The following is a 20,105-nucleotide window of genomic DNA, read 5'->3' on the forward strand; positions in this document are numbered from 1 at the left end:
AACGATAGAATTTGTACGGTATACAGAACTCAGTTCCTCAGGAGTGGTTACATTTACCATAAATATAATACCTACACGTATTTACTAATAAGCGAGGGTACAAGTCGCCTTTGTATTGCATTGCAGTAGCAAACAGCGCTTTTAAACGGACTATTAGCTTAGCTCGTTAATTTATCATTGTTGGTAATACCGAAGAGCACAGAGAGCACTGAAACGTCAATATTTCTGGCAAGAAAACCGCGTCTGCTGCCATTTTGTTTTTATATTCGCTTATTCGCGTAAAAACACGAAATAAACGCACAGTGCCAAATATTTAACTATACACAAACGTAGTATTACGTTCAATTATCTTATTGGGTCCATAAGTCTATAAATATTTACAGTGTTACCGCCATTGTGTGAAATAACCTATAAACAAAAAAAGTTTTCTTGTAATCGGTCAAAATTGCTATGGTGCGAGGTGCTGGTGGCCGTGGAGGCCGAGGAATGCCAGGTAGAGGTGGAATGGGTCGACCGCCGTTCAATAGGCCTCGAGTTTTGATGCTGAGGCCGCCTTTTGACTTGATATTGGCGGACCCGGCGTTCCCTAGGTGCAAGCCCGCCCCGGATGATTCTGCACTTACTCAGGCAAGTCTACTATTATATTTATTACCGCTATGAATAAACTCATGAAGTTGAAGCTGTATTTTTGGTAATATATTTACGTTTAAAACAGTTATTTTACTATCTTGGATGTTGTTGTTGCTCCTGATTTTTACTTTTCTTATTGTTTTAATTCATATTAGAGATATCTCAACTATCTTGCTTTGGTCTCAGCTTGCCCCTATGTGTAAATAGGCGTTATTTTGTATGTAAATATGTACATAAATATCTTAACTGGTAAATTCAAGTACAATTTGTTGTTAGTATTGAGTTTTGTGTAAAAATTTATTCTAACTTACTCTTCTCTTTACTGAATACCCATTTCTCACACACATTTAGAAAAAGCTGCCAAACTACACTAATATTATAAAGCTGAAGAGTTTGTTTGTTTGTTTGTTTGAACGCGCTAATCTCAGGAACTACTGATTTGAATTGAAAAATTTTTTTTCTGTTAAATAGACCATTTATCGAGGAAGGCTTTTGGCTATAACAGAGGTTCCCAAACTATTTTCATCTAACGCCCACTTTCAAAATCAGTTATTTTGTAGCGCCCCCATTTATTTTTCACCTTATAAACCTCAATAACTTAAGTAAAGTTCTGAGCTTGCGGCTAAGTTACTGGCTTAATCACAGAATGAAAAAAAACATACGAAGCACGCACTGGCAGAATTAAGACAAACATGTACAAACTTGTTTATCACTCACTCAATCGTACTGAACTTCGTTCGCAGAGAGGTGAAACGGTCTCACTGTTGTTGTTCAAATGAATTTTAATATTTGTATCATCTAGTTTCAATTTTATTTTTACTAGATTAGGTACCTACATTAATAATCGTGCGTTCGGTTTGTGTCTTCGGAGGTGGGGACCTCGCTTGCGACACTTGAAGATACGAATATTCTTCAGTGTTTGATACCTAACTAAATATCTTAATTAAGATATAAATAGCGTTGTGAACGTTTATATATATATATGTTACTGTAAAAGCCCGAACAGTAGTAAATCCTAAGATTTTCCGGTAAAACCTAAGATTTACCAACTCTCAATGGCAAAAGTCCGAACAATACTTTTATTTCGAACTTCTACCTCTATTCACTTGATGATGTTGAGATGTCGCGGGGCTCCTCCTTCTGGGTGGTATAAAAAAAAATAACCACGAAGGCTAAGGCTAGCCTACCCATGTCGGTTTGCCCAAAATACCTTCTTTATAACACGTTATGATATGACTTTATCAACTTTTACCGTGTGATTATGTAAATCCTAAAATCTATCAAGTGAATAGTGGTAAAAGTTCGAAATAAAAGAATTGTTCGAATTTTTACCATTGAGAGTTGGTAAATCTTAGGTTTTACCGGAAAATCTTAGGATTTACCACAGTTCGGGCTTTTACAGTAACATATACATACAACAAAATAGGATAAAAATGTGAACTAAAAATGGATATTGTGTACTTGTGTAGTAGGAGAATTTTAATTTCAATTAATTTTAAAATAAGAAGTAACTGAAGTTTCATATCGCCCCGTAAATCACTTCAGCGCCCCTCATTTTTTTCTGAGCCCCTCACCGCCCCCCTCTAGATCTCCATCGCCCACAAGGGGGCGTTATCGCCCACTTTGGGAAAGACTGGGCTATAACATCGTGCTACGGCCATTAGGAGCAGAGGAGCAACGAAAAATGTTTCAAAAACGGGGAAAATTGTGACCCATTCTCTCTTATGTGACGCAAGCGAAGTTGCTTGCGTCAGCTAGTCTCAAAATATATATAATCTAAATAACAGATAACATTTCCACATTTCAGGCCCTCCTCAAGAGGCACGCAGAACTATGCCCGACCCCAGCCGAGCAGTCTGCAGTCCTCAGTCTGGTCACAAAGCTTCAAACCGTCTTGGATAACTTGGTAGTCGCTCCGGGAGACTTCGCCGCTTGTGTGAGTTAAACAATGTCATCGGACCTGATCAGAGAACTGGGCTTATGGACATGATGTTTTAAAGACATTATAGAGTTTTACGATGTTGTGTGATATACTTTTGTCATCTTGAAACAAACACACTGTTTTTAAAATATGGATTAAGTCACTTCTGAGCATAATTTCACCTCTTTACATGATAAATAAATAATTATAATATTGTAATTAAGCATCATAATATGTTGACATTATGCATCACTTGTGTGTGTTGTCTTAAGGTAATATGCGTAACTGACAGCATTGCCATGAAACTACCTGTGTGTTAAATTTCGAAATTTCCATTAACAGTTTTTGAGAGAAAACGTAACAAATATTCTGGATAGTATAGAGTATCTTATCTTATGGGTGGGGGTGCCAGTTAATGCCTGGCTGACACTTCGACCATTCCTGACCCTTTGTGTCACGCTTTCAGTATAGTAGTAGTCTTTGTTACATAAATAAACAATTATTATTAATTAAATTAATTAATTAATAGTAGTATAGAGTAACAAACATCAATCGAAATTTTTGCATTTATAACATAGCAACATTACAAGATGTGTGGATGTAGCTAGGGATTTTTTAAGATCGTACCAAGTATTGTACTCTGTTCATTGCCTTTTTATGTTCATATATGTAAAATCCATAATAGGCCAGTCTCTACCTATGACTCTAAAACATCATGTCCGCAGCTCCCAATCCAAATTTCCACAACTTACAAGTGCAGTAGTCGTTCACTGTACAAAGACTAACCACTGACAGATAGTTTCATAATTCATAGCCTCGCAGTCAGCTCTGTCAGTGGATCACCTTCGTACATGTGTAAACTACTGTTTTTGTAACTTGTGGAAACATGGACTCATTACTGTGTGTGCGATGGATGACGCTATGCGAATGTGGTTGGATTATTGGCAGTTTGAAACGTTTTTTCATGTCAACAGTAATGACTAGGCACTAATATATAATGTAATTATCACCTGGTAGATCAAACAAAGTAAGGTGCACAACCCTCAAGGACCCTCTGTTGGCAAATAAATATTGATTGCATCAGTTATGTGTGTGTTTGTGTGGTGTGTGTGGTTTTCAACTAGGTTGTGCAGGTCCAATAGGCAGTCACTCTATGTAAAATACTAGTACTCAGCTGAATCAGGTGAGACTGGAAGCTGATGCCAACATAATCAAAATCAAATCATTTATTCATATATATGAAATTCTGACACTTATGATACAGAGAGTGAATGTACCGCCAGTTCGGAAGGTAGGGCCAATGAGTAGAGCTGGCAAGAAACTCCTAGCCACTCATTTTAATCGCCTAATAGTTTTAACAATATTTCTATTAGGGAAAAATCATTGATGATGTAGTATTTCAGCATAGTTGGAATAAAGGCTTTAAAGTACTAAGAAATCCCCAATCTGCAAATAGAGTGGAGTATAAGATTATAATATTTTTGTAAAAAAATACAAAAATATTAATTTCCCTTTTAGCCTTTGAGGTCTTCCACCTGCTCTGTTCTCACCAGATCATTAAAAACGATAAAGTTATAGGCCTATCTCTACCGTGTCGCATAGCGTACATCGCATACATAGCCGCCTAACCGCGCTTGCAGTCACACAGACATTTTAAAGGGATATAAGCCAACTGGACACACACATGGACACATTTGTGTTCAGTTTGTGAAACTGAAATATAACGCTTTCACCAACTGAGCACGCTTTTATTTTTTAACAAGAATGCAAAGTCACTTGACAGATCTCCTTATATACCTACTTCTAAATATTTTTATTAACTCTGTATTATATTTTTTTCTGTACCCTTTTTCTCAAATTGTTTTCTAATCTATCTTATTAAATATTATAATAGACTAGCTGACCCGCGCAACTTCGCTTGCGTCACATAAGACAGAATGGGTCAAAATTTTCCCCGTTTTTGTAACATTTTTTATTGCTACTCAGCTCCTATTGGTCGTAGCGTGATGAATTATAGCCTATAGCCTTCCTCGATAAATGGACTATCTAACACTGAGAGAATTTTTCAAATCAGACCAGTAGTTCCTGAGATTAGCGCGTTCAAACAAACAAACAAACAAACAAACTCTTCACCTTTATAATTTTGTATAGATATTATGTATTTCTATTTCTATTATTTTTCCTTTAACCTAAAGCTTCAAGGGTAATTTGGTGTCAGTATCGCCTCAGTTGAGAACCTATTAGATATTTATATATTCTTACTCCTTTATTTCACTATTTTTCTTATTATAACTGAAGATCTTTTTGCCTGAATGAAGTAAAGGTTTTTCCCAAGTGACGTAGTCTGATCTCTGCCTACCCCTATGGGAATAAGACTTGATTATAAATATGTATGTATCTTTTTGCCTCTCTCTCTGCTTTCGCTACCCTAGTAGTGCCTAGTACTGACTTTTTACCCCTTTTAGACCAGTTTTCACCCCCTAATTCTACCTCATTTCTTTTTTGATTCCCCATTTTTCTATAACTCCCCTATAAAGATCGCTTTCATCCGTCTTGTCTGCTTACTACGTCCTCTAACCCCCCTTTTTCTGCTGAAACTGCGTAAAGCGGACGCCCGCGTGGTCCCATATAACATTTCTCCTTGGGCACCTGTCAGGGGCGCCGTGCCCCGCACTTGTGCCCGCCTTATGCTACGGAGGCTCGCGCAAGGGCACTCGTGGTGTCCGCCAGAGTCTTGAACTAGAGTGTCACTGCGTAATAATCTGGTCTCCGCGACGGGCACAGTTGAGGTCCCACGGAAACGGTTCGCAAGCACTTACGTGTGTGTATGTACGTGTTCACGCAACAGGCATCCGTTTAACGCAGTTTCGGCCTTACCTTTATGTAATTCAAGCTCTCTTCTTCTTCTTCTCTTACACCCCTACTCGTGCCCACTATCGCCTTCCCTTTCTCCCCCCATCAAAATCTATTCTCCCATCTCTTTCTCGCTGTTGAGAATTCGAAATTTTAAACATTTCTGCCTCTACGGCAATGAAGCGCTCCGAAAATTGGCTCGATATTATCAAACCAGTCCTACATTGTTTGTTGAAAAATATAAGTGTGTTCAGTTGGTGAATATAATTAATTTGTGTTAATTACTGGATGTGTCCAAACCATGCCCAGTTGACGAAGTACCCCTTTTGGCATAGCCTGCTTTAGGACTCATTCAGGTAATGTACCATTTCATTTATATATATATCTTATAACCTATTAATACTGCTGGGCAAGGGTCTCCTCGCGAGGTAAAGCCTTGAGCCCACCACGCGCGCCAATTGCGGGTTGGGAACTTTGCATGCCCTAAATGTATTAAACAAATTTTATCCCCGGTTACTGTGGTACATCTAACGGTAGTTTATCTTTTCAATAGCGTTAAAACTCATATAAAAAACGCTATTGAATAGATAAACTACCGCTAAATGTACCTCAGAAACCGCGGGTTAGACATGCTAGGTTTCATCACGATGTTTTCCTTCACCATTAGAACAAGTGATTATTTTCTATTACTTTTTATATATAAAATATATTTTATTATTGATAACTATGCAGTGGTTTTGTTCGCCTCCTATGCGAATTGAAAAACACATTTCACAAATCATTTTTTTATATTATATGTGTAGCTATTGTGGGTCACGCTTATCATTTTCAAAAAAAATTGATAGTCGTTAACAGTAGTCAGAAGCTTGAGTCTGACAACCAGTCTTACCGAAGGGTATCGTGTTATAAAGTAACTGTGTTGTGGAGATCAGATAGACAGTCGCTGCATGTAAAACACTGGTATTCAGCTGCATCCGGTGAGACTGGGAGCTGACTCCAACATAGTTGGAAGAAATGCTAGCCTGATCTTGTGATATTATTTATGTATGTACTAGCTTTTACCCGCGACTTCGTCCGCCCCCTGAATTTTCCCATGGAAATGCGTCATTTTCCCGGGGTAAAAAATACCCTATGTCCTTTTGCGGGTATCAAAATATCTCCATTCCAAATTTCATGCAAATTGGTTCAGTAGTTTAGGCGTGATTGAGTAACAGACAGACAGAGTTACTTTCGCATTTATAATATAAGTATGGATAATTTTGAAAACAAATAAAAAAAAAAATTGAATTCGATACTCGATGGTTCCAAATGTAGAGAATTGCACACCTGATTACGTGATATTATTTATGTATGTATGTATGTATGTACAAAGTATTAATAGATATGTTATATACTCCAGCAGTTGGAGGAGGTCCGCCAGGTGGGGTCCTACAAGAAGGGCACCATGATGGCCGGCAAGAATGTAGCTGATATCGTCGTTATTATGAAGACCTTACCCACTAAAGAGGCTGTAGAGGGCTTGTCTAATAAGGTAAGGCTATCTTGTTTTATTATGAAAACTTATTTCCGCTTCTAAGGCCTGAAACTGCGTTAACTTGAGCGACGGGCCCGTACTTTCATGGAACGGGAGCCCGTTGCCGAAGTCCGTTTTAGGTAGTTTCAACCTGAACAATCTATAAAAAGTAAGAAAAAAAAAAGTATTAAATCGGGTGCTTTTGTAAATTTTTCGTTAATAGTTACTTTTTAACAAATATTTGAAATAGTCACGTATTGTATTTCTTATGTCCGTTTCGGAAAAGCTGGTTGCTCGTGAGAAGAAACGGCAAGAAACTCACGGCTTGCTCTTTTAAAAAATCTATGTCACCTTATAACTCTTTTCTTCACAGGTGAGCGAAGAACTAAACAAGCTGATGCGTGCTGAAGGCATGGGCACGGTGACGGCTGCCAGTCACGAGCGAGGGTTCACGGTCACCGCCACGTCGGCCGCTGTAAGAGTACTGGTCACCACGTTGCACCAGAATCTGAGGAAATTAGAGCCTGAGGTATGTACCTGATTGCAATTTATTTTATTACTAGCTGACCCGTGCAACTTAGCTTGCGTCACATAAGAGAGAATGGGTCATAATTTTCCCCGTTTTTATATACCTCCAAGAACTGTTCTAAATGACTCTTAGGCATGCAATGCATCACGATGTTTTCCTTCACCGTTGGAACAAGTGATAATTATTTCTAATACACACATCACTTGGGAAAGTTATTGGTGTGTTGCCTCGGGTTCGAACCTGCGACCACTTGCTTGGGAGGTACCAACTTATACCACGCCGCTATAACACGCTATAACCTAAAGTTAAATGAAACTATCTTTTCTAGTTATCCGCCACCATTATTCAGTCATCGTATGGTTAGTGGTCAACCTAGTGTAAGAGTTGTTCCATCCTGAGGGCCTTTGACGTGGCTTAACGACTGTTATCTTAATTGACAACAACCGGGACTGTCTTTGTACATACCCTCCAAAACACGGAGGGCACTCAATACTTGTATTAGGTCACCCATCTATACAATATTCGCGCTTATGTTGCTTAACCAACTTGATTGTTTTAGTGAGCGAAACTAGCTAGAAGCTCTTCAAACTGTCTGTATTGTACACGAAGCAAAACTAAGCGTAATTTTTATATGTTATTCTTATTTCCAGGTGCATCTAGACTACAAAGTGATTAGCAGTCATTTAGCCGCTATTCGTCACAGTCGCTGGTTTGAAGAGAATGCACATCATTCTTCTATTAAGGTATGTAACACTCTTTTTCTTGTATAAAATTAGAATACCTTCAAAACGGGTATCCGAAATTTTCGGATATCCTAAAACGTGTATCCGAATTTTCGGATATCTTAAAAAAAATATCTATTTTTTCGGATATTCGTGTAAATATTGTAACAGAAAATTTCGTGTATACATTTTTTGTATCCGAAATTTTGGGATATACCTATGTTATAATGTATGTAAACGAAAATGTAGCGTATTAAAAGTAGAATATTTAAGAAATTTCCATAAATTAGTAGTCATATTTTATCGTAAACGAAAAATTCGGATATATGTTTTAAAGTATCCGAGATTTTCAGATACATTTTTTAGGATATCCGAAACTTTCGGATATTCGTTTCAAAATATCCGAAAATTTCGTATATCCATTAAAATATCTCTCCAATTTTTACAAACTCTTTCTAGGTGTTGATCCGCCTGCTCCGCGACATGTGCGCTCGTCACTCGGGACTCGAACCCCTCACCCCTTGGATGATAGATCTGCTGGCTCATCACTGCATCATGAATAACCCTGCGAGGCAGGCGCTACCTATCAACGTTGCTTTCAGGTAACATATCAGTCTAGCTTTTCTTCTAATATTGGAGTAGCCTACTTTTTTTTTACCCTTAGACCGCCACGGTCGGCTATACTCGACAAATCAGAACGTGCTCACGACGCTTTCGTCGGCAAATGTCGACAAAAATATAGCGTCGTGAGCACTTTCTGATTTGTCGAGTATAGCCGACCGTGGCGGTCTAAGGGTTAAAGACAACTCCCGCATTAAGAATTGCTCTTGTGTCGCGGGGACTTTTACAAAAATACAAACAACGGATACAAAGTACAACCAGACACGAAACAATTATTTGTGGATCGCATGAATAATTGGTCCGTGTGGGTATTGAACCTACGACCTCCCGACGCAATGTTATTGGCGTGGTGACCTAAACTACTGTGCCGACTGTCAAAGATCTTTAGAAATGACAGCTAGGTCATATGAAATTCGGTATTTCGGTATGGTCACCCATCTACAGACTAACCTCGGCAATCGTAGCTTAACCTCAGAGATCGATCTGCGCAACTGTTGTTACTTAGCCACGAGCTCGTGGGTTTCATTAACTAACAATTGTATGTATGTATGTTACAGACGAGCCCTGTCTCTCCTGGCGGGTGGTCTGTTCCTGCCGGGCTGCGCGGGTCTGGCGGACCCGTGTGAGGCGGCGCACGCCCGCGCTCACACCGCGCTCGACCTCGCCGCGCAGGACCTCGCCGCCGCCACTGCGCAGACGTACGTAATAAACGCCACTGACCTTAAATTTACCCAACATTGATCCCAAGATAGCCAAAATTGACCCCAAAATTGACCCAAAATTACCCCACTTTGACCCCAACTAACAAAATATTGAACCAAAATTTACCCCAACAGTGACCCAAAATTACCCCTCTTTGACTCCAACTTACCCAACATTGACCCAAAATTACCCAACATTGACTCCAAATATAACCAAAATTTACCCCAACTTACCCAATTTGACGCCAACTTACCCAACATTGACACCAACTTACCCAACATTGACCCCAACTTACCCAACATTGACTCCAACTTACACAACATTGACCCCAACTTACCCAAAATTGACCCCAACTTACCCAACATTGACTCCAATATACTCAGAATTTACCCCAACAGTGGCCCAAAATTACCCCACTTTGACCCCAACTAACAAAATATTGACCCAAAATTACCCAATATTGACCCTAAATATATCCAAAATTTACCCCAACATTGACTCAAAATTACACCCACTTTGACCCCCATTTACCCAACATTGACTCCAAATATAAACAAAATTTACCCCAAAATTACCCCAATTTTCCCAATTTGTCGTGGACTTATCCAACATTGACCCCAACTTACTCAACATTGACCGCAACTTACCCAACATTGACCCCAACTTACCCAAAATTGACCGCAACGTACCCAACATCGACCCCAACTTATCGATCACTGCCCCAAAAGTTACCCAACTTTGACCCAACTCACCCAAATAATACCTCTATTTTTACCCAATTCCTAAAATTTTACCCACGTCTTACCCACTTCTGACCCCAATTTACCCAGTGTACATTTATATACTACAGATTTATCACATTATGTATGTATAATGTATATAATTTGTATATATTCCAGTCTACTTCGCGTCGTAGCCCGCGGCGGTCACCGCTATGTACTAGGCCTGCAGGCCTTTGAAGGAGGCAAGGATATATCCACTGAGATCACCGTGTGGGACGGCGTGGTGGTCTCACCCCTCGCCCCAGCTTATACTGATACTCCTGAACCGATGGATACGGATGACAAAGGTAACTTAGGTATCCTAGATTAGTTATAATGGCGAGAAAAATCATATCTATACTAATATTATAAAGTTGAAGAGTTTGTTTGTTTAAACGCACTAATCTCAAGAACTACTGGTCCGATTTGAAAAATTCTTTCAGTGTTAGATAGCCCATTTATCGAGGAAGGTTATAGGCTACCGTAAAACGGGGTGAATAGAATTCGCGGGATGAATAGAAAAAAAATAATGAAAGTTTTCAAGGCTAATATTTGAGTACTCCTAGTTGAAGAATTTTGTTCAAATTTGAAATGAGTACACGTCGATATTACTTCTCTGCGGTGTCATAATTGTTTAAATGTTTTCCATTCACCCCTTTGGTCGTTTCGATTCACCCCTATCGCTGGGTGAATAGAAATTGACCACTTTTTTAATGAAATATCGTAAAATTATGCATATTTTTGGACAAATATGGTTTTAACTCTTTCTTCATGGCGCCGGGCATGATATAAAAGAACCCGACAATAAAAATAACAAGTTATGCGCAACAATTTTTTAGGACAAAGTTGAAAATCGTTTCTATTCACCCCGTTTTACGGTATATATCATCATGCTACGACCCAATAGGTAACGAAAAATGTTACAAAAACGGGGAAAATTATGGCCCAATATTTCTCTTTAGTAGCCTGGAGATTGCTAACGTGCCCGGTATATTGCAATAGGCTTACCTCCTATTACATGGGACTGACATTGTTAATGGCGAAACCTAGGTTTCATACATCTTATATAACAGTCAAAAACTCGTAATAATATGTTGTTCTCTTTCTTTTCAGAGGAAGAAGGGCAAGACGGAGTGGCGGCATAGAATTAAGAATATAATATAAGTTCTATATAATAAATATTTCTCATATACTAATATAAATTTGTGTTTTATTTTACACGAAGTTGATAGCCAGAGCCTAACTTTTATATGAATGTACTGTGTTACTAAAAAACGTCTTGTAAGCTCTTACAATCAATGTTGTAACTGTATATGAGTGAAGACAAAACACTGTATAATTAGTAGTGAATTCACCACTCGAGTATGTATAGTATACATGAGCAAATCTAGTCAAATCAGCTACTCTTTATGAAATGTCAAAAACACATTAGAAATACGAAATAGCGATATCACATTTCGTATTTCCGTTAGTATCAAATGAGTGCGTAATAAATGTTTCAGTCTGTAATAATAACAATTTCAACAATATTTACGAAAATAGTGCTACCGCATAAGTATTTTAGATGAACCTTTTACGAGGAAAAGTTTAATAATTTTTAGTTAACACAGTCAGTCCCGTTATAGTAAAAATTGATAAATCTACCCTCATTACAATCGCTAGAATTTTATGTTTTAGTGAGATCAATCGACGTCCGTTTACCAATATTTGTAACGGTTTTAGTAAATAATTAACTAGTTAATTGTTATATTTCCATAACTTAGTAGAGAGTCTTGACTTGCACTGTGTATTTTTCTATAATGAAGTAGCTGGATCAAACAAACCACCGGTAGAACAAACAACCGTATGGGAAAAAGGCGTGATTTTAAGTAAGTACATGGGTCTGTATGTTTGTATACTTCCGAAAGATACAAGACTTTAAACTAAGTTGTTGGGTATAGTGTCAAAATTGTTCATGCCCAAAGGTCTTCAAGACTTAACGACTGTTATTTTAATTGACAACAACCGAGACAGACTTTTAGCTAGCCCTTCCAAGCACGGAGACGCTCAGCTCAAATATCACTGCACGTACATCTATCCCCCGGTTTCTGAGGTACATTTAGCGGTAGTTTATCTATTCAATTGCGTTTAAACTCAAAAACAAAACGCTATTGAATAAATAAACTACCGCTAAATGTACCTCGGAAACCAGGGGTATGTAATGTCCGCGTTAACACACAGATCGTTCACCGACCAGTGGCGAGGTGGCGACTAGTAAATAAATATAAAGATAGCAGTTTTAGCCCAAATAAAAACCGCACACGACTACAATAAACGTAAACACCGAGGTTATTTACCGGTCGTTTGCGAGAAAACCGGTATTTACGTTTTCCGAATCACATTTAAAACGTGATGACTATTGCAACAATCAACATCATATTTATTTAGTACGAAACCTGTTATTGTGAGAAGAGGTTGTGTCAAGTAAAAAATATGGTCAAATACGTATTTTTCGCGATTACAGTCGTTTTGACATTTACATGTGGTACCTGTCAAGATCTGGAAGGTAAGTGACCATTTTTTTTAATAAATTTTTAGGTTATTTTTCACAAAATAATGCGCCTTTTTTGCTTAAGGAAGCTTTTTGTATTAATTAACTTAACCACTGTGATTTTATTTTACAAAAAAAGAAGTTGTTTTGATCAATCTTCGATAACTAATTTCGAGAAATAAATTTGGTTGCTTTTTTTCTTATAGGTAAATTAATTTTGGATGTTTTTGGATGTCCTTTCCTTACGATATTTTTCGTGTCGATAAACTTAAGGTCAGTTTCACAGTTTATACATAACTAGAGACCGGCCCCAGCTTCGCCCGGTACTAAAAAGTTATTTTACAAAAAGTTTCTATAATGTCTACCTACTTACTCATAAACTTTCCTCTTTAATCATTTTATCTGTTGAATATTCTATTGATATATTTTCAACTGTCAATCTATCACTGTACATTAGATACAGTCTGGTGACTGGCAGACAGCGAAGTCTTAGTTATAGGATCCAATTTTTTACCTTTGGTTACGACTTACGGCATTCAAAAAAACTGATTTAGGCATTGATTGTTATAAAGATGTAGCCCATTGTTTGTTCCCGATTCTTCAACTATTTCTTTACGAAATTTCGAAAAAATATTTGCAGTAGTTTAGCTGTAAAAGCGCAAAAAACATACAGACTTTCGCATTTATAATATCAGTGGAGGTAGTAGGTATAAAGGCGGTAAAGTCCTTTTAAAATTAATCATTATTATTAAACTATTGTTTACAATGAAACATTCTGGAAAATCCATTATTTGTAAGAATTAAAATAAGTAGAATCTTTCATGTTTCCAATAAATATTAAATTGGCGATACTCACTACGTCATATTTAAAATAATCATAGGAATTCGACAATGTGTGAAGCGAGCATCATGACCCTAACCTTTCCTCCAAGTATGTTGGAGTCGGCTTCCAGTCTCACCGGATGCAGCTGAATACCAGTATTTTACATGCAGCGATTGTCTATCGGACCTCCAACATCGCTACCAGGGATATTACACGATACTCGGTAAGACTGTCAGACTTTCAAGCTTCTGACTTCTGTTAACGACTGTCAAAGATCTTTGAAAATGACAGCCGGGTACAATTTAACGTGCCTTCCGAAACACTGTTCACTTAACAACCTCGGAAAACGTTGCTTAACCAGGTTTGATACTACGAATTGTGTTGTGGAGGTCAGATAGACAGTCGCTGCATGTAAAACACTGGTATTCAGCTGCATCCGGTGAGACTGGAAGCCGACTCCAACATAGTTGGAAGAAAGTCTAGTTTAATACTGTATGTGTCTTATTCAGCTAGTTTATTTCAGGATCTGAGTGTATACATAAACAAGATGGGATTAAAGGCATTTGTACGAACCTCCGACGTTGTATGTCTGTTGTTCACGACATAAAGAAAAGAGATTTTCCACAGGTACGACATTTTCTTATATAATTTACGCTTACAAATATTTGTAACTTTTAAACTCTCGCGTTCCCGTATTCTATTATGCATTACAAATATTTGGCCTAGTCGGCCAAGCCGGGCGGCAAAACCGAATAAGTGTAAATGAACCCGATCGGCACAAGCCGAACAAGTGAGTCGAGTCGGGTATCTTTTTCTACAGAACTGCTGTCTATAATAAAATAGATAAATATGCTTTACAGGTATGATATTGTTTTTTATATTTTTCAGGTGTGTTCCTACAGAGGTCGGGAGCCGATAGTATGTTGTACCGATTGTGAATTAGTCAATGATACCAGGTAAAATAAAATATCATTATTATTATAATCTTCTTCTTATCATATGGTTAGTGGTCAACCTAGTGTCAAAGTTGTTCAAGCCGCCCTAAGGCCTTTGACATGTCTTAACGACTGTTATCGTAGTAGATAACAACCGGGACCGACTTTTTACGTGCCCTCCGAAGCACGGAGACGCCCAGTTCAAATATCACTATGCGGTCACCCATCTATGGAGTGACCGCGCCAAGGGTTGCTTAACCCACAGATCGTTTACTGACCGGTGAGCGCAACTAGCTATGGACGCCTCAAATTATTATAATGCTACGGGTCTTAAACGCTATTGATAAATTAAAGGGTCTGTGGCCACAGGTCATACAAATCCCCGCGACACAAGAGCAATTATTAGTGCGGGATTTGTCTTTAGTAGGTATAATCAAATATGAATTTTCCATTATTTTTTATTTCAGCAATGTTCTCGTGGACAATGCAGGAGCGCATTTTTTCAAAACTGGCAAGAAAGCTATAGACAGTTAGTACCTGCTATTGTTATTATTAAGTATATTTTTTCTAAATTCTAACATTTTAAGAGCCGAAGTTACGGCTAAGTGACAAATAACTAATGTGATAAATTTAATGACAGCAAATTTACGCGCCAAATTATCTTGGTACTTTTTTTTTGATATGGTAATATTAAAAATAATGTCTATTTTTTTAACTGTCCCTATAGTTTTTAATCGAGGGCATTTATTAGTGTCCCGATTCGGCCATATTATATATGTATATTTTTTAATTTTAAGAAAATGAAAATTACGAAACAGGATGATGGAAGTACATAGTTATAATTATTTTTTTTATACAAACACCCTCCATTTCCAGAATGCTTAGAATATATGACGACATTAAACTATAATTGTAATATCAACCATGGACTACTAAAAGGGTTAGACCCTGAAAGGAATTGTTATATATATGATAAAGTTGTGTATCTGGCTGCTGTGGGAGGGGTCAATGCTTTAAGACTACAATATCCACATATGGTAAGAATTTTTAAACAAAATATGGTGGTGGTTGGTCATTTTTTACATTTTTTTAACCCATTACTGTCCCACTGCAGGGCAAGGGTCCCAAACGAGGGAGAGGGGTTAGCCCTTGTGTCCACCACGCTGGCCAAGTGCGGGTTGGGGACTTTGCATGCCCTCAATAAATGTACGAAACAAATTTTAGGCATGCAAGGTTTCCTCGCGATGTTTTCCTTCACCGTTTGAGCAAGTGATTGTTATTTCTACACACATAACTTTGACAAGTCATTAGTGTGTTGCCTAGGATTTTTTACAAAGAGAATTAAAATACTAATAAAGCTTTTATTACTATAGTCTTACAACTTAGTAGAGAGACTGCATGCACAGTACGCGGGTGGTAGAGCCATTCATTTAAAACATTAGTGACCCGACTTACCCGGCTGATGATTACCCTTGAACCACGCAAGTGGTCGCAGGTTTGAACCCGAGGCAACACAACAATGACTTTTCCAAGTGATGTGTGTATTAGAAATAATCATCACTTGTTCCAACGGTGAAGGAAAACATCGTGATGCAACCTTGCATGCTTGAGAGTTTTTTGACACAGTTCTTGAAGGTATGCAAAATCCCCAACCCGCAATTGATCAGCGTGGTGGACTCGAGGCTTAACCCCTCCCTCATTACGGGAGACGACACTTGCCCACCAGTGGGACACTAATGGTTATATTTTTAACTAGGTGACTCGCGCAACTTCGCTTGCGTCACATAAGAGAGAATGGGTCATATTTTTCGCCGTTTCAGTAAGATTTTTTACTGGTACTCTGCTCCTATTGGCTGTAGCGTGATGATATATAGCCTATAGCCTTCCTCGATAAATGGGCTATCTAAAACTGAAAGAAATTTTCAATTCGCACCAGTAGTTCCTGAGATTAGCGCGTTCAAACAAACAAACTCTTCAGTTTTATTTATATTTTTAATATGTTTTAAACAGGCCTTACTAGGTTACGGCGATGATTTCTCATCAGCACAATGGCTCTGCGGCGGGTCTGTCATCAGTGACAAATATATACTCACTGCCGGACATTGCACTAAAACTAATAAGTAAGTATATTTGTTTATTAACTAGTCGCTAGCTCTCAATTTGCCCGGGTTACAATATATGAAACTTTTTCGATAATGACTGACTAGTCGACAACGCACAGCCGAAACTACTGAGCGTACAAACTCGAGATTTAGCAAGTGTAGAGGAGCACTAAATGAGATTTTTCTGGGTGAAATTCCAGGCGGATACGAAACTGTTTACAAAAATTTCTATATAATTATATATATTAAGGTCGGGGAAAAAGTATTTTCGCATATAGTATGTATGTACTTGTAATAAAATCTCTTTGGCTTCAACAATCACAAATGACACGGTTCATTAGGTTTTTTGCGTAGAGAAAAGATTTTATTACAAGTTCATACATACAATAATGCGAAAAGACTTTTCCCCCGACCTAATAGAATCACGCCTATTCCCATAGGCATTTCCCGTAGGCAGAGACTAGAGAACGTCACTTGGTACGATCCTTACAAACTTCCCTTGCTTCATTCACATACATACATGTTGTCATACAGGACCGTCGGGTACGAGTAGCACCTGACTTTTCTATTTATAACTATTAATGTTAATATTTTATTTCAGTCTAGGTCCAGTGAGTTTCGTCGCATTAGGTCTACTAAAACGTTCGGACCCTCCCTCTATGTGGCAGACTTACAGAGTGAAGAGAATTATTAGACACCCACAATACAATCCTCCGAAGAGGTACCACGACATCGCTCTACTAGAAGTTGACAATAGGTAAGTTAAGAAATAATAAATTTAACCCATTAAGTCCCACTGTTCCGTGGCACAGTGGTTAAACTGGTCGCCTCGCCAGTACCATTGCGTCGTGAGGTCGTGGAATCGATTCCCATACGGCACAAATATTTGTGCGATCCACAAATAGTTGTTTCGAGTCTGGTTGTACTTTGTGTCCGTTGTTTGTATGTTTGTAAAAGTCCCCGCGACATAAAAGAAATACATAGTGCGGGAGTTATCTAAAAAGAAAAAAACCTGTTGGGTAAGGGTCTTCCCGTAATGAAGAAGGGGTAAAGCCTTGAGTCCACTACGCTGAACAAGTGCGGGTTTGCACTTTGCATACCTTCACGAACTATTTTAAAGAACTGTCGGGCATACAAGGTTGTATCACGAAGTTTTCCTTCACCGTTGGAACAAGTAATCATTATTTCTTTATCAGTTATTTGGTTACAGTACAAGCTCTGCTTAGTTTGGAATCAAATGACCGTGTTGTCCAATAATATTGATTTATGAATGTTGCCATTACAGAATAAGATTCAGTGCGTCAGTGTTGCCAGCGTGTTTGGACGCGGGTGACAATATTGTAAGCTTCGCCACGGCTACGGGATGGGGAGCTCTTGGACCGAAACAACCCTTAGCTGATACTTTACAAGTGGTTAGTATAATCTTTAATTATACAACATCTTCTTTGCGCAGTCGGTAGTGTATACGACTGCCACGCAGATATCTCGGGTTCGATTCCCGGGTCGGACAAAGTATTATTGATATTTTAAATTAAAATTTGATGTTTTTTTTAAGACTACACAAAACAGCTCGATATTTGGGTACCTCACGAGCTCACTGAAAGAAACCTAATGAACCGTGTACTCATTTGTGATTCTTGAAGCCAAAGAGATTTTATTACAAGTTCATACATAATATAATGCGAAAAGACTTTTTGCCCGACCTAATATATTAAACATGCAACGCGAGAGTTTAAAAGTTAAAATTATATGTATGTATGTTTGTTTGTTTGCAGGTAAACGTAAATGAATATACCTCGGAACAGTGTGGTGTTATGTACCCACCTAGTAGACTGCTGGAACGAGGATATGACTCCACCACGCAGTCTTGTTATGGCAACAAAGACCAGCTTATGGACACATGTCAGGTACATACACTATTTTTTATATTTGACTGCCTCTGTGGCGCGGTCGGTAGTATATGCGGCTGCCGTGCGAGAGGTCTCGGGTTCGAATCCTGGGTCGGGCCAAAAAGTATTTTCTGAGATTTTCTGTTAAGAATTTCTTAGAGATTGCCCGGAGTTGGGAAGTTGAGGTCGAAGACCTCCGTGCCTCGGAGAGCACGTAAAGCCGTCGGTCCTGCGCCTGATCTCTCACTGGTCGTGTCGGTTATCCGCCCCACCAGACTATGAGAGTGATGGAATAGAGAGTGTACCTGTGTATTGTGCACACACTTGGACACTATAAACAAAGTCCTGCACAGATGGCCAGTTTCAATGAGTCTGACCGTCTAAGCCCGTATATCGGCTTGGAGGACATGTACATACACTATATAATATACTAGTAAACCCGAGCGTCACCGCTCGCGTGAATGTCGTCGTGTCGTTGCAGCACACAGTCGGACACAAGGAGGCCGTAAAATACATATATCTATACTAATATTATAAAGCTGATGAGTTGGTTTGTTTGTTTGAACGCGCTAATCTCAAGAACTACTGGTCCGATTTGAAAAAATCTTTCACTGTTAGATAGCCCATTTATCGTGGAAGGCTATAGGCTATATAACACCACGCTACAGCCATTAGGAGCGGAGCACCAGTAAAAAATGTTACAAAAACGGGGAAAAATTTCACCCATTCTCTCTTATGTGATGCAAGCGAAGTTGCGCGGGTCAGCTAGTTATTTATACATTTCTTGTGTCCAGGGCGACAGCGGAGGTCCACTGCAAGTGTCAGCTGTCCACGGCTCCTGCATCTACAAGATAATAGGTGTGACGTCATTCGGCAAGCAGTGCGGTTTAGCAGACAACACCGGGATGTATACTAGAGTGGCTTACTATGTGCCCTGGATAGAGAGTATCGTGTGGCCTTGAATATATAATAAAATACATATCAGGTCAGGAAAAAAGTCTTTTCGCATTATAGTATGTATGAACTTGTAATAAAATCTCTTTGGCTTCAACAATCACAAATGAGTACACGGTTCAGGTTTCCTTCAGTGAGCTCGTGAGGTAAACATCGAGCTTTTTTGTGTAGAGAAAAGATTTTATTACAAGTTCATGCATACTATAATGTGAAAAGACTTTTTTCTCGACCTGATAATAAAATATATATTTATAGTGATTATTGTTTCATTTAAACTTAATTAGGCCCGTAGCCAGTTGCGCTCACCGGTCGGTAAACGATCTGTAGGTTAAATAAACCTTCGCGCGGTCATTCTATAGATGGGTAACCACATTTTTTTCTCTTTGTTTCTCTTTTCTCATTTATACACTGTTTTTTCTTTTTACTTTTTTGGGTGGAGCCAGTGGGGCTGAAATAAATGATTTTCTTCTTCTTCGCATAGTGGTATTTGAACTGGATGTCTCCGTGCTTCGGAGGGCATGTAAAAAGTCGACCCTGGTTGTTGTGAAGATAGAAAGCAGAAGAGAAGAACAGTCGTTAAGGCATGTCAAAGGCTTCGGGCTTGAACAACTTTGACACTA

At 38.6% G+C, this 20,105-nt stretch overlaps 2 protein-coding genes across 4 annotated transcripts; both read left to right on the forward strand.

The window, feature by feature from the left end:
• The first annotated feature begins 206 nt into the window (after nucleotides 1–206).
• On the forward strand, nucleotides 207–11,454 carry LOC142985127 (interleukin enhancer-binding factor 2 homolog). 2 transcript variants are annotated; one of them, XM_076133105.1, is made up of 9 exons: nucleotides 207–627; nucleotides 2,438–2,566; nucleotides 6,804–6,935; nucleotides 7,291–7,446; nucleotides 8,097–8,189; nucleotides 8,628–8,770; nucleotides 9,347–9,487; nucleotides 10,391–10,560; nucleotides 11,366–11,454. In XM_076133105.1, the coding sequence occupies exons 1-9, from the start codon at nucleotides 451–453 to the stop codon at nucleotides 11,395–11,397; spliced, it is 1,173 nt and encodes a 390-aa protein (XP_075989220.1). In that variant the 5' UTR covers nucleotides 207–450; the 3' UTR covers nucleotides 11,398–11,454. The 2 variants fall into 2 exon arrangements, with proteins under 2 accessions (XP_075989220.1, XP_075989221.1); XM_076133106.1 differs by having other exon boundaries at nucleotides 6,807–6,935.
• A 479-nt stretch (nucleotides 11,455–11,933) lies between these two features.
• Nucleotides 11,934–19,731, forward strand: LOC142985128 (venom protease-like). 2 transcript variants are annotated; one of them, XM_076133108.1, is made up of 10 exons: nucleotides 11,934–12,120; nucleotides 14,129–14,232; nucleotides 14,494–14,561; nucleotides 15,008–15,069; nucleotides 15,417–15,577; nucleotides 16,551–16,660; nucleotides 17,244–17,399; nucleotides 17,928–18,054; nucleotides 18,418–18,549; nucleotides 19,326–19,731. In XM_076133108.1, exons 2-10 carry the CDS (start codon nucleotides 14,191–14,193, stop codon nucleotides 19,491–19,493), a joined length of 1,026 nt encoding a protein of 341 aa, XP_075989223.1. In that variant the 5' UTR covers nucleotides 11,934–12,120; nucleotides 14,129–14,190; the 3' UTR covers nucleotides 19,494–19,731. The 2 variants fall into 2 exon arrangements, with proteins under 2 accessions (XP_075989223.1, XP_075989222.1); XM_076133107.1 differs by lacking the exon at nucleotides 11,934–12,120 and adding an exon at nucleotides 12,638–12,797.
• Nucleotides 19,732–20,105: the final 374 nt, after the last annotated feature.

This window comes from Anticarsia gemmatalis, chromosome 29, assembly GCF_050436995.1.
Source record: "Anticarsia gemmatalis isolate Benzon Research Colony breed Stoneville strain chromosome 29, ilAntGemm2 primary, whole genome shotgun sequence".
NCBI classification, from domain to species: domain Eukaryota; kingdom Metazoa; phylum Arthropoda; class Insecta; order Lepidoptera; family Erebidae; genus Anticarsia; species Anticarsia gemmatalis.

What these genes read in the sequence shown, in the direction of transcription:
- LOC142985127 (XM_076133105.1), top strand. Translation starts at nt 451, where the DNA reads ATGGTGCGAGGTGCTGGTGGCCGTGGAGGCCGAGGAATGCCAGGTAGA. An exon ending in TGAGGAAATTAGAGCCTGAG is followed by an intron (nt 7,447 to 8,096) that starts GTATGTACCTGA and finishes TCTTATTTCCAG; the next exon opens with GTGCATCTAGACTACAAAGT. An exon ending in GCCGCCGCCACTGCGCAGAC is followed by an intron (nt 9,488 to 10,390) that starts GTACGTAATAAA and finishes TATATATTCCAG; the next exon opens with TCTACTTCGCGTCGTAGCCC.
- LOC142985128 (XM_076133107.1), top strand. Translation starts at nt 12,725, where the DNA reads ATGGTCAAATACGTATTTTTCGCGATTACAGTCGTTTTGACATTTACA. An exon ending in AGAAAAGAGATTTTCCACAG is followed by an intron (nt 14,233 to 14,493) that starts GTACGACATTTT and finishes TATATTTTTCAG; the next exon opens with GTGTGTTCCTACAGAGGTCG. An exon ending in TGGCAAGAAAGCTATAGACA is followed by an intron (nt 15,070 to 15,416) that starts GTTAGTACCTGC and finishes CTCCATTTCCAG; the next exon opens with AATGCTTAGAATATATGACG.